The 16,001-nt window shown below is 34.5% G+C and overlaps 1 protein-coding gene across 4 annotated transcripts in view; it reads left to right on the top strand.

Annotated features, from left to right (window-relative positions):
- The window catches only part of LOC149803512 (uncharacterized), a 98,486-nt gene that overhangs the window by 20,249 nt on the left and 62,236 nt on the right, over positions 1-16,001 (top strand). For all 4 annotated transcript variants that reach the window (XM_089953254.1, XM_089953253.1, XM_089953252.1 and 1 more), the window contains exons 3-5: positions 8,124-8,232; positions 12,379-12,491; positions 15,386-15,467. In XM_089953254.1, coding sequence (XP_089809380.1) covers positions 8,124-8,232; positions 12,379-12,491; positions 15,386-15,467 — 304 coding nt within the window. The remainder of the gene's footprint in view (positions 1-8,123; positions 8,233-12,378; positions 12,492-15,385; positions 15,468-16,001) is intronic.

Below are 16,001 nucleotides of genomic sequence, written 5' to 3'. Positions count from 1 at the left end.
AGGAGAAGGATTAAAGCAGGGAGCTAAATGAGTAAGTTCACAAGGTCTCAATATCACAGAAATATAATAACAGCAGCTATCAATTTTATTGTCATGTACAAGTCAACTGAAAATACTGTTTACTGAATCCTCACATTTCTCAGAGGGGGGGAGTGGAGAGATGCCAAATATCACTGACAACATTCAGATAGTCTATTTGAAAGTATTTGTATTATCTTGTTGTGGATGAGAATGGCTTAAAAATAGATAAGTATTGTGTGTGGGTTTGTAATCTACTTACTGGAAATACACATAAAAGGGCACCTTCTACCACTGAGACCTAAAGATGGAAGGACCATAAAGTTAATGTGTATTGATAATGTATCATATTATAGGCTGTGTATCAATAATTGTATTGATATGCAGCATAGGTGTATCATTGCATCACTAGTCATCAGCATTCTTAACACATGAAACCCTGGAAGGTTTTGTAGTTTTTGTCTGAAATTCGAGTAGGAAACACATTTTGAAAGCTATTTCTGTATACATCTGAAAACACCAACTTCCAGGTGATCTTCCAATAAAATAGTGCCTAGTTGTGTTAGAAACATCATTTTTCATTGGCTTTTTGGCTCGTACATGAGCAGAAGGGTGAAAGTTGGAAATTTTTGTTTTGTTCTTTTTGTTTTGTCTAATGGACCCATTATTTTCGTATCGAGACCACTCTTTATTCCAAATGCCCATCTTATCCTACTTTTTGCAAAGGTTTATCTATCTGTTTGCAGTTCATACTGGTTTGCCTTAGATCTGAGACCAAAAAGTCTAAAATCCTGACACATAATCAGGTTCCGACCTTGGGCGAATTTTGGATAGGAAAAAATCGGGTCCAAAAAGTGAGGTTTTTCCCTCTGTATTTTGTAGTACAACTAGAACTTCCAGATATTTGGTATCATTGTAGAGCTACATCTACCTTTGTATATTACAACCCACTTTAGTGTATCTTGCATGACCTTGATGATACACAGCTCGGCAGTAGGCTACTATCTCCTGACACTTAAACTCGTCACCAGGGGTTAATGTGTTATATCACTCCCCCCGCCCAAGAATTGGATGGTTTTATACATGGCAATTTTATATGTGGTTTTAGCTGATGAAGTACTTGATGACATACAATTTTTCAGTAATGTTAAGATGGCAGTTTCTGACAAGTTGTTTTTCATATTTTATGTTTTTAGCTGTGATTGCTTTTAATCAAATTTTTTTCTCGTGAAGTTTTTCTACATTCCGTAATTTCTTAAACCATTAAAAGACTACAAGTGAAGAAAACATTTTTTGAGACCTTCAGATGAATTTGAATTTCTTATTTTAGTAGCTCCTGCTACTAAAAATAGAAAAGCTTGTAATTTCTTTAAATGTCTGCTTAAGCGTGTGTGTGTGTGTGTATATATATATATATATATATATATATATGAACAAACTATAGCCATGTTAGCCCAGTGGAAAAAACACTTTTGCATATTTTAGATTGCAGAATGATAATAAGTTTTTGGGACAATTCAGAAAAGTTGTTTCTCTCCAATGTCATCGTACGAGGCTGAAAATTTAATACAGATGTGTATTAAAATAACGATCATGTACTTTTTAGTTTTTCTTCTTTCCTTTTGAAAGTAAAGGACTCGCAATTTCATGTCAGGAACTTCTAGAAACTGTCTGGGGACTCCCAAGTTCCAAGAAGAAAGAGTCCAGGCTCTTCATTATGGAACTGAGTTGGGAGCCCTGATAGCAAGGGAAAAAAGATTCTTAGGCAAAATATAAAATTCGTTTTTAGCCATCAGTTTTTTTTGACAATTTAAGTTGCACTATAATACCACAGATGATAATTCATACAATCGGATTTCAAAATACTTTGCTGTTACAGTAGAAACAAACTGTTTGAAGTTCAAATAAGCGTATGCATTTAATATAATTTCAGAAAATTTGCCCCCCCCCCCCCATTTCCCCAGCTTGGTTGACAGGTTTGTTTTTCACATTGAACCATACTTAATTCAGCAGCAGAACGTTGCAGATTATTTGCAAAATTTCAACATGCTTCTTACTAGAACTACAGAAAAATCTGCTAAGATTTTTTTTTTTAGTTCAACCCATAACCTGTGATTGAGAGGATTGAAATAAATAGTAAGAGCTTCATTAGAGTGCACAATTTTTCTTTTCATGCTCATATTAAAGATGCTGAACCTATACCAACATATTATTTAATGTTTGGAGGAATGGATCTGTTGCTATTGTTTAAGTATTTAGAGTTTTCATACAGAACACACCAATTCATTTTTTTCTTCAAATCTCTGACACAAATCATTTGAAGAGTCATACTGATTACCTTTGGTTGCTGGATTTTGAGTTATGCTTTTATCAGAGCTCAGGTTCTCTAGGTGAAATCAGTGCATGGTGCATAATTTCATAAATTGTAGGGGGAATTTACTTTTTTTATACTGCTCCTGTGGCCTACTGGTTAGAGCATCTGCCTTGGATGTGGGAGGTCGTGGGTTCGATCCCCGGCCAAGTCATAGCAAAGACTTTTTAAAAAATGGTACTGATAGCTGCCTCGCTTGGCGCTCAGCATTAAGAGGTTAGTGGTAGGACTGGTATGCCTGGTGTCAGGAAAATGTGACTGGGTGGGACATCATGCTACATGTCTGTGATATGATGCCCCAGTGCTAGACATCACTATAAACTACTACACTGCAGACATCATAGCGCTATGACTTGAGAAATTGTTAAAGCTACATTAAAAATCCAAATCACACACACACACACAGACTCTTCTGTAATGTGTGCTAATACCAAGCATTTGATCTTATTCCTGAGAGGAAGTATTTCAGTTGATAGAGGAAGCACTTTGCAGTCCTTCCATCACCCTAAAGCAGTCACTTGTTATTGCCAGTTTGCATTATTAGGCTGAGTTCATGGTACCTAGATGCCTAATGAGCTATTTGTTCATTTATTGTGGAAATGCCTGTAAAGTATCTGTATATCTTCTTGTTTGACCTCCATTAACAGCAGTACCTGTTCTTATCTCCGCACAGCCTGCATTTGTGCTTGCAGGCTGTGTTTTGTATCATGTAGGTAGTGTTGTGTAGGGCACTAGACAGTGCACTGTGAAATGATAGGCCTATAAACTGTACACAGTGACTTGAAGTTAAGGACTACAGGCAGAGCAGTTAGCTAGCTGTGGGGGTCAGTAAGTACCCAACACTTAGCTAACTGTAAAGGCAGATCAGATTTGATAGGTGCTTGCTGCCTGCAAATACATATTGCAGCTATCTACTACAGTTAGTCTGTGACAGGCTTATTCAGTAGCAGGATCTTCTCAGTCTAATTGTGTTAGAGTTTATATCCCAGCTGAGTATAGTTATCACCCTTACCACTGCAGGCTAGATGACTGAATTTATCTTCGCTTGTAACTTCATTGTAGTAGGCAGTAGTGCCACCAGAAGATCACAAGAAAACTAGTTTTGAGGATTAACCCTTGCCTTTCCTCAAGACGTTATATGAATTCATAGTGTGCAGATAAAGAGAGTTGATATCTGGGATGTATTGGTAGATTATTATCCTTTGGGGAAAAAAATCTCAGCCTTTCGTTGGTCAATGGTTAATGCATACAAAATTCTTAAAATTTAAAATAGATGACTGCAGTGTTAAAAATTTTAACTGGAAGTTTTTGAGTAGCTAATGCCAAGGCTGTAACTGGATTTCAAGATGACAGATGTCATTCTTCATAAATAGAATGACGTGCAACTGAGCTTAGGAACTTCATAACTTTGTAAAAACAAATAAAGTTTTATGACAGGAATTTTTAATTTGAACACTTGTTTGTTCAAGTGGTATGGGCAAAATTTGAGACCTCTGCTGATTGTTAAATTCATATATTAAATTTGTAGCACAGATATAGTTCTTTGTGTACTCAACCTTTAGGTATATAATATTAGCACTATTATCGTAGCCAAGTAAATATAATTTGGAACATCCCTGCCTCTTTTTGATGAGAGGCGAATAAATTCAACTATTTGAATGAGACTTGGAAGAACATTACAGCTCACTAGATTTTTTGATTCCCGATCTTTGCGCAGGGAGACTTAATCCCCTGCACTGTAATATCGCTCTGCGTGGAGGGATAAATACCTGAAAATCACCACTATGCCTCAATTTAAACTTAAATGGGATGCTTGTGCATATTCCTTACCAGCAGTGAGTCACCAGGCTGAATGTACACAACTTTGAACTAGTTCAGTTCAGACTGCATTTGTACTGTAAAGGATAAAACATTTTATTTATGGGGCTAGAATGTTCTTTCCAATAGGAATATATTTTCTTTTATCGCAAGGTAAATTTGTTTCAGGTAAAATAGAAGTAGATGAAGGTCTTTTATATACTTAGAAATCAGAGCAAAACGATTGTTTTCAAGCATTTAATTGCCCCTCCCTATTTAGAAAATTAAATTCAAGGTACTGACCATTGTTAACACTTATAATATATGAAATTGTCCATAATTGATCTGAATTCAACCTATTGCTGAAATGGATAATGTAGAAAACTATCAAGATGTTAAGAGATTTAAATTTTTAACAAATTTACAGCCTTCCTCATGGGTCTTACTGTAGCTGAGTGGATGAAGTTTGTAACTTAGACACAGGCATAAGACACACACACACACACACGCACCGAGTTGATCTTTGGAGCATGAGGTTGCACCCACTGACAGGAAATTTTTGTTGTTTCTTCCTGATGACACTGTAATATCTAGTACATTATTTTCTTACCACTTGTGAACCTTGAAAGATTTCAGTTTATGTACATGTAGGTTTATAATCAGTCAATTTTTAATATTTTAGTTGTGAAGATGTCTGAAAATGTTGATGTTTTGGGCATCAGAAGAGTAAAATGTGTTTAATGCTAATAAGCATTTTAATATTTTTGAAACTCACATTGGTGAAAAATTCTTAAAATAGAACACAGAATCATGAGAAATGTTCATGGCAGGCACATCTTCATGACTTAGTGTGAACAAGGCCACTAATTGATGAAAGCTATGCATTCAGTGAATACTTTCATGTTTCTCCTGTAGAGTGCAGCTGATTAAAATAACTTCTGCAGTATTGATTTATATTAAATACCAATTTATTCTTACATGGTTTATCTGGCATTTTATGCAGATATTCAGTCATACCATATTGCACAGTTAAAATTTCTGTCTCACACACCCAGCCTGGGACTATTTACAAGTTAAAATATTAATACTCCACTTTTAAAATATCGGGATTGATTTATTACTATTCATTTGAAATTATTCAAAATGCAAACACAATTTGCAGTTAAAGAAATGCAGTTATATTTGATGAAAATGGCTGATTTTTGGCTCAGATAATAAAGGGAGAATACTGTAAGTACCAAGTACTTTATGTGTGTTTCACTGCATCTTAGTCAAGAAACTAGAGTTTGTTGTGGACAAAAATTTATTGGACAGAATATTTGATAATGAAATCTCAGCTGGTGCTGGTGTGCAAGGTGACAATAAAGAAAGAGAGAGAGATTGGACCAAACTTTACCCCATGTTTAATTCTCAAGAGACATCGCACACTGTTAATCAGTCTCTTTGCACAATATTAATCATCTAAAATGCCAAACATAACTAAAAACCATTTCAGCTTCAGTTTCAGTCTGCTGAAGTTTTTTAAGGGCAAGTTTAAGTGGGGGACTTAACAATTTTTTTATTACAATTATACAGAATTTAATTTCTTTAGGAAATCTGAGGATAAAACTGACAAACATGTGTAAAATTAAGGTAGACTTGTCCGAGAGCAGCAGCTGTTTTGATTGCGACCTGATTAGAAGTATTACATCCTTTAATTACTTTGTCACTGAGATTGCTGGGGCACAATGGGGGAAATGTATATTGACTTTTTAAATTCATTGGGACTATTCAAGTAGAAAATAAAAGAAAATGGATCAGTACTGCAATATTGTTTAGAATATTCTTCTTGTTAAAATATATCCATATGTATATTAAAATTTAGTTCACATGTTAGAAAGATATCATAGCTTTGATTTCTTAATTTGATGTTTAAAATACCACATGAAGTTCACTGCATAATAATTTCTTGTATTAATTGAAAACATAGAAATAGTGAGCTTGAATGTACTGTAAATGAATGAGGTTCCTGTTTAATCTTGAATGTATTTAATTACTGTTTGTAAAATTTGCCATGAAATTTGCTTGGAGGTAGAATGTCTCTTCAGTAAGTAGTGTTAGAAAACAGGCCACTTGCTGGTCCAAAACCTATGTCCTGTTTGAGAAAAAAATCACTTGCCTTTGACAGCAGATTAAATAGATTCATATGTTCTATACATATGTTTTAAAAATTCAAAGCTAGATAGTACATACATATCTGTAATACAGATAGACTGAAGATGCAATTGCCACAGTAGATGTTTAGGCTTAGCGCTGGTTAATTACATTGTACATGATGAGGGCATTCCTAAATCTTAAATAAAACAATAATGCCCAATTTAGTGTGCCTCATCATAGCAAGATTCCTGATACAATGCGGTACTACTATGAACCCTGTGACCCAAATCATACCACTGTATAACTTAAGTGTTGAAAGAAAACAAAGCTAAAATTTGGTCTTGTATCTTCGTTTCCTTTTCAAAGCACCATTATTTAACAAGTTTTGACAGTGCCTGCAGTACAACATTTGCATATATTTATCATAGTTCTTGGTATAGCACGCTTCAGTGTATAATGTGGTCCATGGTAATGGACCCTGACTACTGCATTATAACAAGGGAGAGCTGTATTTACATCTGAGCTTTTTTGTTATAGTGTGCAATGGAAAAAGGCCTAGGATATTTTGATTAGAGTAAATGATTTTATTTAAGATAGTTTGCATCAAAGGAAAATACCATCAGGTTCTTATTTATTTCTGAGGTCAATTTATCATATTTAGAGACACTGTTAAAGTTTACTACAGTGGTGCCTATGATTTGAAAGCATGAGATAGACTTGACAAAAGTTAAGATCCTTAATGTACATGTGTTTACACCATGAGGTCAACAAGGTCACTAAATGGTTGTGATGAATAGTTAATCTTGTTCTAATACTGGTACCATGATTTTTTGAGTTAGGCATTGACATTTTCAAGGCAGAAAATATAACTACAGGTGACTTTAGACAATTGTAATACATTAATGCATAAACTGGCAATAGTAAAGTGGGGATGTAAAGAGAGAGAAGTTGCTGTTAATATGGGTACAGCATCATGCTAATATGGTTTGTTTTTGTCTGATGAAATTATACAAATTTGAAATGGAAATTAGAAGAAAAAAGGAAAATTGAATATATTCATTTTTTTCTTCAAAGTTTTAATTCAGTTGAATGATTCAAAATCGTAGTCACTTATCAATCATGAAGTCATTTTTAAAAAATGTAATAACTGACAAAATCCTGATGTATAAGTAGACAAAATATCTGAGGTGTCCCACAACTTGTGTACATCAAAAATTGCCAAAATTTTGTGTCCCAACTTTTCCAGGGCATGGAAAAAAAAATTTATTTTTGAAAATAATTAAGGGTTTCCCAACTTTTGTACTTTCCCAGTACTTGCTATCATTATGGTATCTCGAATTCCTATAAATCATTTGTGCCTTGTAGAGTGTCAGTCCCTTGAGAGACTCGTGTGATGTATCTTCTATTAAAATGTACCTTTGCAGGTCTTTTTTAATTAGGCCTTGAATTCATAAAAAGTTCAATTAAAAGATCTCTTCAACTCAAAACTCCTTATGTTTGAAAATTATACATGTAGTTCACCTAAAACTGTCAAAATTTACAGGAGTGTTAACGAAACAAAAGCAGAATTTCCATGCAGTAGTCATTATCAGATTTATAATTATTTAATTAATCTTAAAGTTTGGAATAAAGTGTTTCTGTGTCTTGTAAGTCTGTTGAATTCAGTTCATTGAAAGTATTATGCTTTAAATTCAATTCATGTTCAGGTGTTCTGTTTTTTTGTTGTTGTAATGCATAGTAGTCTTTCACTTGTGAATGGCCATATGATTTTTTTCCATACAAGTTTCTTCTTTTATTGCAGCCATATGCTCGACCTATACCAATATGTAGCTTCTGCCTGGGAGATGGAGATAAAAACCGTGATGGGGTTCATGAGGAACTTGTATCCTGTGCTGATTGTGGCAATAGTGGTATGTAATTTGGCATGTTTGAATTGTTTTCACTATTCAGCATATCCCATCAAGGCATATTTGGGTCTTTTTAAGCTTTTATAGACCAGAAGAACTTGTGTGATGTTTATTTTTATCTGTAGTTTATCATCCTTGCATTTGTTAGCACAAGTTACAACTCCAAAACTACTTGGAGGATTGCAACAAAATTACACAACATTCATCTCATGGTCCTAAACAAAAATGGTGCTGTTGGAGATTTCCTGTAATATTTTACACACTTATTAATCTTATGAATAAAAATGGTGCTGTTCGATCATCCAGTAGGGTGGCCACATTGGCTATCTTGAATGTCTTGCTTTGTTACTTCTGCTGAATAGATAGGTATATCAACTTGGAGTTTTCACTGAAAGACTTACGATGCCTAGGTGTTGTTGTAGGGTTTAACGCCACTTTTCAGCACAAGATAGGCTATACATGGCGGCCAGTATTAATGGTGGAGGAAGAACCCAGAAAAACCCCAGAAAGAACCACTGACCCACGAGAAGCTACTGGCAAGCTTTCTCACATACCCACATTAGCCGAATCCAAGACTCGAACCGACGCAGACAGAGGTGAGATGGCAGTGATCCGTAACGGTGAGCGCTTTAGACCACTTGGCCTCTCGGGGCCCCCGATGCCTAGTTGGAACTAAATTAAAATTATGCCAATATGGTCACCACAGCAGGGATTTTTAAAATCTTTATCAGTACACTTCCTTAATGGAAGGTTATACTAACATGGGATTTTCACTAGAAGACATTTTAAATGTAAAGTAGGTTCTATTCTGACATTCACTATTTCTGCCACTGCAGCCATTATGAAAATTTTATCGCCGGTTCTGAATGGATGGTCATATCAAGACCAGGTTTTACTTAAATACTTCTTGTGATGTCTCATTGGTTTTATGATTACCAGAGCAGCCATCTTGAAAATCTTGTAGCTACTCATCCTGAACAAAAAGTCGTAGTGATGTGGGGTTTTCACCAGAAGACTTCTTATGATGTCTCTTTGGACATAAGTGAAAGAGGTGCCGCTTACGCATTCTGTATGGCCACCAGAATGGCCATCTTTAAAATTTTGTATTAGATGTAAAGCTGTACCAATTAATCAGCCATACTTCTAATCGGTATAATTGGTATTGGCAGAAATAATCATTGCCGATGTAAACAAATTTCCAAAATATAAGTTCAATCATAACATTCATCTTGACATGGCTTGAATTTTAAATCAGAATTAAATAATGGAAATTAAGGAATAAACATTTGATTTGGGTTTAATTGAAAGACAATAAATTCTTAAAAGTAAATACTTTTTAACAAACTTGCTGTAAACTACCACTGATTGTCTGCACACAACAAATTTTCAATACCATTCATGCACTCGTCCCAATCACAGCAACCAACCATCCAGTGAGGCCTTGTGTGGCTGAACTTCCAGCATACTCATTAGCAGATAGCTAGGCAAATTAGATAGCTACAGAAATTTGCAACTACTATGAAACTATGACTCCTATAGTTGATCTGTTTAACCAGTCCTGCAATGCTGCTAATCAGTGAATAGCGGTCGCATGCTGAAGCAGCTGAACGCTGACATACAAATATCGTGCAGCATTGATATTGGCATGCCAGTGCCAGCGATGTTACCCCAGGATACCCCTCGCAGCGTGGTACATACATCCATCCAGCCTATGGACAACTTAGTAGTAACTTACTTGATTTAAAACTGTTTCAATTAGTGCGAATTGATTGGATTATTAACATTGACTAGGGATTATACACTATTAAATATACTACCAAGCCTATGTATAGTGTCGACCTTGAAACACTAAAGTTTAGTCTGGAATTACATCAAAGTAAATGCAGTCTACAAGTCCAAAGCAAGTTGCACACTTTGCAAAGCATGCATTTCCAGAAGCAGAATGGATTCTAAAAACTATACGACAACAAATCTTGTCCAGCACTTACGCTGCAAGCACATTTTTGAACATGGCCTGTTTCTGGCAGATAGAAAACAAAAGGATACTGCACAGTTAACCTGTCCATACCGTCAACAAAACAACCCACGTGAATGATGCTGTTGATGTGATGCTTGAATTGTATCTGGCCAGCCCTCTGTTGCCATGAGAGGAAGACATATACGGCTTTTGGAATGCTCACAGGTTTCAGTTCCCCTACTTGGCCAGATTTGCTAGATGCTATTTGTTTGCACCAGCTTCAAACATTCCGAGCGAGCAACTGTTTAGTAGCACAGGCCAGATTTTTTCAGATCGTCATGAATTGTTACTTGGTTAGAAGGGAGAAATGTTACTGTTGCTTAAATACAACCTACCTCAACTAGGCTCTCAGCGTTAGCTGCAGCCAGTGTATAGTGACCTTTAACTTTAGTCTTAAAGCATGCATATTATTAATTTTAATTATTATTGGGCTATTGTTATTAACATTTTTTTTAATAGTCATTTATTGAAATCTAGTAATGGCGACCTGCATCATTGAACATAAATTAAAAGACTAGCCTAATACATTTTCATTCATTTATATCTTGAATTGGCAAACCATAAGTTTTTTATCAGTGTTAGTTTCAAAGTTTTTCAAGATTTTTGTTTGTGTGATCGTTGTTTTCTATAAATAGCAATGTACTTCTTATCTGGTTTCTGTTTGTTTTTGTATTTTAGTTCAAATTCACTTGACGCATAAGCAACCTTGTTATAACTCACACAGCAAAAAAAACTGCTTGCATTACACTAATAGGTTTATGTTTCTGAACCAGTCATTGTTATAAAACAAATTAAAAATGAAATAATTGGTTTCATAATCGGTACCAGCAATTTTAATAATCGGCTATATGCAGTATTGGCGTAATCGGTAAAAAGTGACATCGGTACAGCTTTAATTAGATGGCTGGTCATATTGACGTTGTTTTGTGAAAACACCTTATGACGTTTAGATGGTCTGGTGCCAATTTAATATCCAGAATGGCTACCTTAGTAAACATCTTACCATTACTTCAAATATAGAAGGACATAATCGGCATGATGTTTCCACTAGAATGTGTCTTAACATTGTCTTGTTGGTCCTAAATTAAAATGGTGCTCTTCTGATGTGCATTACGGTGGCTATCTTGTAAATCTTACTAGTGTTACTTCTCATGCAAGGAAAGTCAATTTCACATAGGGTTTTCATCAGAACTTTGTTTAGTTGGTCCCTAATAGAAATGATGCAAACTGACCATCACTTTGGCCTCTTTGTTGGGAATCTTGAAAATATTGTTATTTGTACTTCTCCCAAATGGATGACTATGTTAACTTGGGGTTTTCACCAATGCACTTGTGACCTAAATGAAATTGGTGCCAATTATTCAGGCAGTATGGCTGTCATGATGGCCATCTTGAAAATCTTGTTACTGTTCTGAATGGTCATATTGACATGGAGTTTGTACCAAAAGACTTTTTATGATGTCTTCATGGTCCTAAATGGTAATGGTACAATCTGACATCCAATATGTCCAGGACAACAGCTAATTTGAAAATGTTGTCAACACTGAAGAATATAAGAGATGGTTTTAGCACTTGAAAGATTAAAGGAAGAAATGTCTTATTGTGAATTTCTGAAAAATCTTTTGGGCCAGTAGAGTGTCAGTCCCTTTGAGAGATTCATTTTTATTCTAATAAAACAAGTTTTGAATGATATATAAGTAAAAGTTAAATTTAAACAGAATAATGACACAGGAAATGATTTGCTTGGGTAGAGAGCTAAGAAATCTGTAATAGCTAAGCTGTCAGCAGTGAAATTGGCATACAGATTCATAGAGGGAAGTGTTTTACCCAAGTTACAGATGGATCACTTATTTAGTAACATTTCATACATGCATCTGTACTTAATGTTGTTTGATCAATTTAAGAAAACCCCATTTTTTGGCAGCAAAAGTGAGGCGATAAAGCAACAGTGCAATCAAAAATTGATTTGTACAAAATTTTCATATAAAATATGAGGCCGAGCTTTGCAGGTGGTTACTATATTTTTTTGTAAAAATACGAATTGCCTAAAGAGAGAGACTTTTTGTCAAGAGTACCAATTCAGAAAATTTCAACATGTAATTTGAAATGTTTGTTTTTCCCTTTGTTTACAGGTCATCCATCTTGTCTCAAATTTTCAGCAGAACTTACAGAAAATGTCAAGAAAACACGTTGGCAATGTATTGAGTGCAAAACTTGTTCTTTTTGCTGCAAGTCTGGTCGAGAGGTATGAACATTTAAGTATTAAGAATTTTTGAAAGATCAGAGCCCTGGTGGAAAACTGAATAAACTTAATACAGATTATGGCATATGCCAGCAGTTAAATGACTTCATCCTTAATCTTTATGAAATTGTATAGCTTTAAATTTCAATTATTTTGACTGATTGACCCAGTTGTCACTTATAAATTGTGACTGATGATGTTCTTTCCAGCTGGCTGGGAACAAGTAGTGTACAGTGTGTGCCAGTAGCTGATGTAATCTTCCCAGAACCTATTTATAAGGTCACTGCCAAGATGTTTATAGCATGTGATCTTCTTTGCATGCCTGTCATCTTATAGAGAACCTTGTAGTATAGTTTTTGTGTACATGTTTGCGTGTGTGTATGTGTGTGTGTGTGTGTGTGTGCACATGTGCATACTCCTTCCCAAGGAACCCAAGTAAATGCTGCTTTTGATACATGCAATATTGGTAACATATATAAAACTTTCAGATCATTTTTAAGATCGTGAACATAATTCTCTCGTGCTCTTTCTCTCTCTCTCTACAGAAAGAGGCTCTTTACTCTTCAGTTTTATATACTCATGTATGTTTTTTTAGTGATCATACATAAAATATTAATTTTATTGATTTAAAATATACTAATGTAGTTATACCAAAGTCAGTTTATTCCAGATTGTTGAGTAATAAGCACTCAAGTTGTTATAAGAAAACTTGCCCAAAAAAAATACTGATTTGGTATGGACATTTTACTGGCAATCAGTTGGAGCAAGAAAAGCATATATCTAGTCTAACCATTCCTGTTGCAGGGCATTGTTAAAATATTTTTCAATATTTGGTGCCATCATTGTGACATCATAGTACATGCCATTCGCTCTGGTTTACACTGAATCACATCTCTTTGTTGGCCTTGTGTAAAAATTTTGTATATTTGAATATTGATTTCATTTTATAAAAATGCATGTTCCATTTCAGACCACAAATCCATATTCAAATGGAAAATTTCTTTCCATTTCTTTTCACTACTTGGTGTTCAACATCTATTGTCAATTCAATTTGTAAAAGTATTTATATTCATTATTGTTATAAAATAGAATTTTTCATTGGATAGGGATAAATGGTCTGGCCAGTGTTTTTTTTTGTTTACTGTAACTTTTTTACACAAGAATTGTATCCCTTGAAAAGCAAGGAAATTAGTGTTGAGATCATATTTAGCTTTAGAACTATCCATGATAATAAGTATTATGCTTGAACCATTTCTTACAGAAAATTGGTACCTTGTTAACCCCATATTAGTGAGTTCATAAATTTGCTTCTATGAGATCTCAATCAACAGTTTCCATGCCAATAAAAGGTCATGCCAGGAAGCATTGATTTTGTCATATCTTTTTCTTGGAGCATTTATATAACATCATGGGTTGAATATGGTTGATGAGGAGTAAAATAAAGTATATAATCTGTTGAAGGTATGTGATCAGCAAGACCTTTGTGATTTGTACTTTGGACATAAATACGACATATAGGGTGTTTTCTTGAGTTTGTGTTAAATTTATCTTAAAACTTGTCAGCTTATATTGGTATCCATTTCAGGCTGTTACGAGTCTTTACTTCTACTTGGTTAGCTTGGAATTTTGGATGACAAATATTATCATAGCATCACTCACTTGGTGGCAGTCAGGTGTCTAAATAAGTTATCTCTCTTTGTATGTTCCTCTCCTAAATACATTTACTTTATTTTAAAAGATAATTTAATTATTCTAATATGATTTAAATTATACTTGTATGGAATTATATTATATCATGTTTGTTTCTGAGTCCTCTTATTTTGTTTAAAGTTTGTGTTATGATCCAGAAATTTATGATCTTTATATATACATAGCCATTGTAAGAGGCTAGACTGTTCGGTAGACATGGTAGTAGTCTATAATATGAATAATTGACATTTTACTATATCAAATAGTGTATGGAGATAGACATGTAGAAGTAAAGAATGATTTTTAAATTGATTATTGGAGAATAGAATGTTTGGACAGATAGACTGATAGATGATGATAGGTAAATTGCTAGATAAATAGTTGTTTGATGATTGTTAACTTTTGCAAGTCATGCAGTTGTGAAATGTGTATAGTATAATTGGTTGATAGTGTATAAATGAAAGCAAGATTAGGAAATAAGAATGGTCATGCAATTATATATTGATTGATGCACCTGAAAGATTTGAGAATGCTTATTTTAATAACTGTAACTTAATTGTTATATCATTTCCTGTTGATAGTCCCCAGTCAGTGGAGATTTATCATTCCTCTAATTAGTAATTGGAGGATTTAAAAAAAACATGATCCCAGTTTGAGCTGTAATCCACTTCAAAAATCAGAATAACAGTCTTCCTTTCCTTGGACTGTGCACTTCTGCAGATTGTTCTGGTTTCTTGCTTTTTTTAAAAAGTTCCTTTCATCATTCATTAATACCTTGAGATGAGATTGTTGGGCAAAAGGTCAAGATTGCAGTGACTGAAAGAATAAAAATGGTTTATGTTCAGTTATATTTGTTCTACATCATATACCTTGACCAAACTTTGTGGATTGCTTGTGTTCTGGGTTTAGGAAGCAGCCTGTGGATTTGGTGGTCAAAAGTTGTGCTCACTTATTACATTCACAGTTACATCAGTTGTTCGTCTCAGACCTGGACCAAACTTTGTGGATGACTTACACTTGCACTAAGTTGGAGGTTCAAAGGTTAAGGTCACTGTGAGAAGAGAAATGGTTTATGCACACACATTTTAGCTATCTTCATAGGGAGCTATTAAACACCAGCTGTATGCCTTATAGCATACTCCTGTTTTATTATTTGGACACTTAATAACCTCAAATTATTTTCTATTTGTTTCTCCATTAATTTATAGGACAATATGTTGTTCTGTGATTCCTGTGATAGGGGATTTCATATGGAATGCTGTGATCCTCCTTTATCCAAGGCACCCAAAGGTAAGGTCTTATTTTGTATTCAGATGTTTCATTGGAATAATATTGATATTTAGTACTTTTAGTGGGAGGGAAGGAAGTTGTGTAATTAATTACATAACAAATTTGACACAGTTGGATTTAAACATGGGGAAGTATACCACTGTGTTTTGTAACTATTTATTTGCAAGCATAGTCATACTTTTTGATATATTGTTATAAATGGCTTTGGATTTCTAAACAATTTTGAATTTAAATGTACAGAGCCCTTTTTTCAAGCTGCAAGCAGTGGGTATAGTGTTTAATTTCCAAAAGTGACAGGTTTTACTTTGACTAAAGAAATAATTGATATTTGGGAAAGAGTCATATGCAAGTCCATAATCAATACATGTAAATTGAGAGAGAATCTTGGGATGAAGGGGCTACAGATTGGTACAAATGACAATGCTCTGCCATCAAGTATGGCTGCCGTAACATGAAACAGTCCAGTCTCTTTAAGTGACTTGTCCAAAAAATGCATCCTAACAGGAAGACCTTACAAAGTTGTACCAGTGATGC

The sequence above is a fragment of the Sinohyriopsis cumingii genome, chromosome 3 (genome assembly GCF_028554795.1).
Source record: "Sinohyriopsis cumingii isolate HCF-2022 chromosome 3, ASM2855479v2, whole genome shotgun sequence".
Lineage (NCBI taxonomy): Eukaryota > Metazoa > Mollusca > Bivalvia > Unionida > Unionidae > Sinohyriopsis > Sinohyriopsis cumingii.
This window is presented reverse-complemented; position numbering and strand designations above follow the sequence as displayed.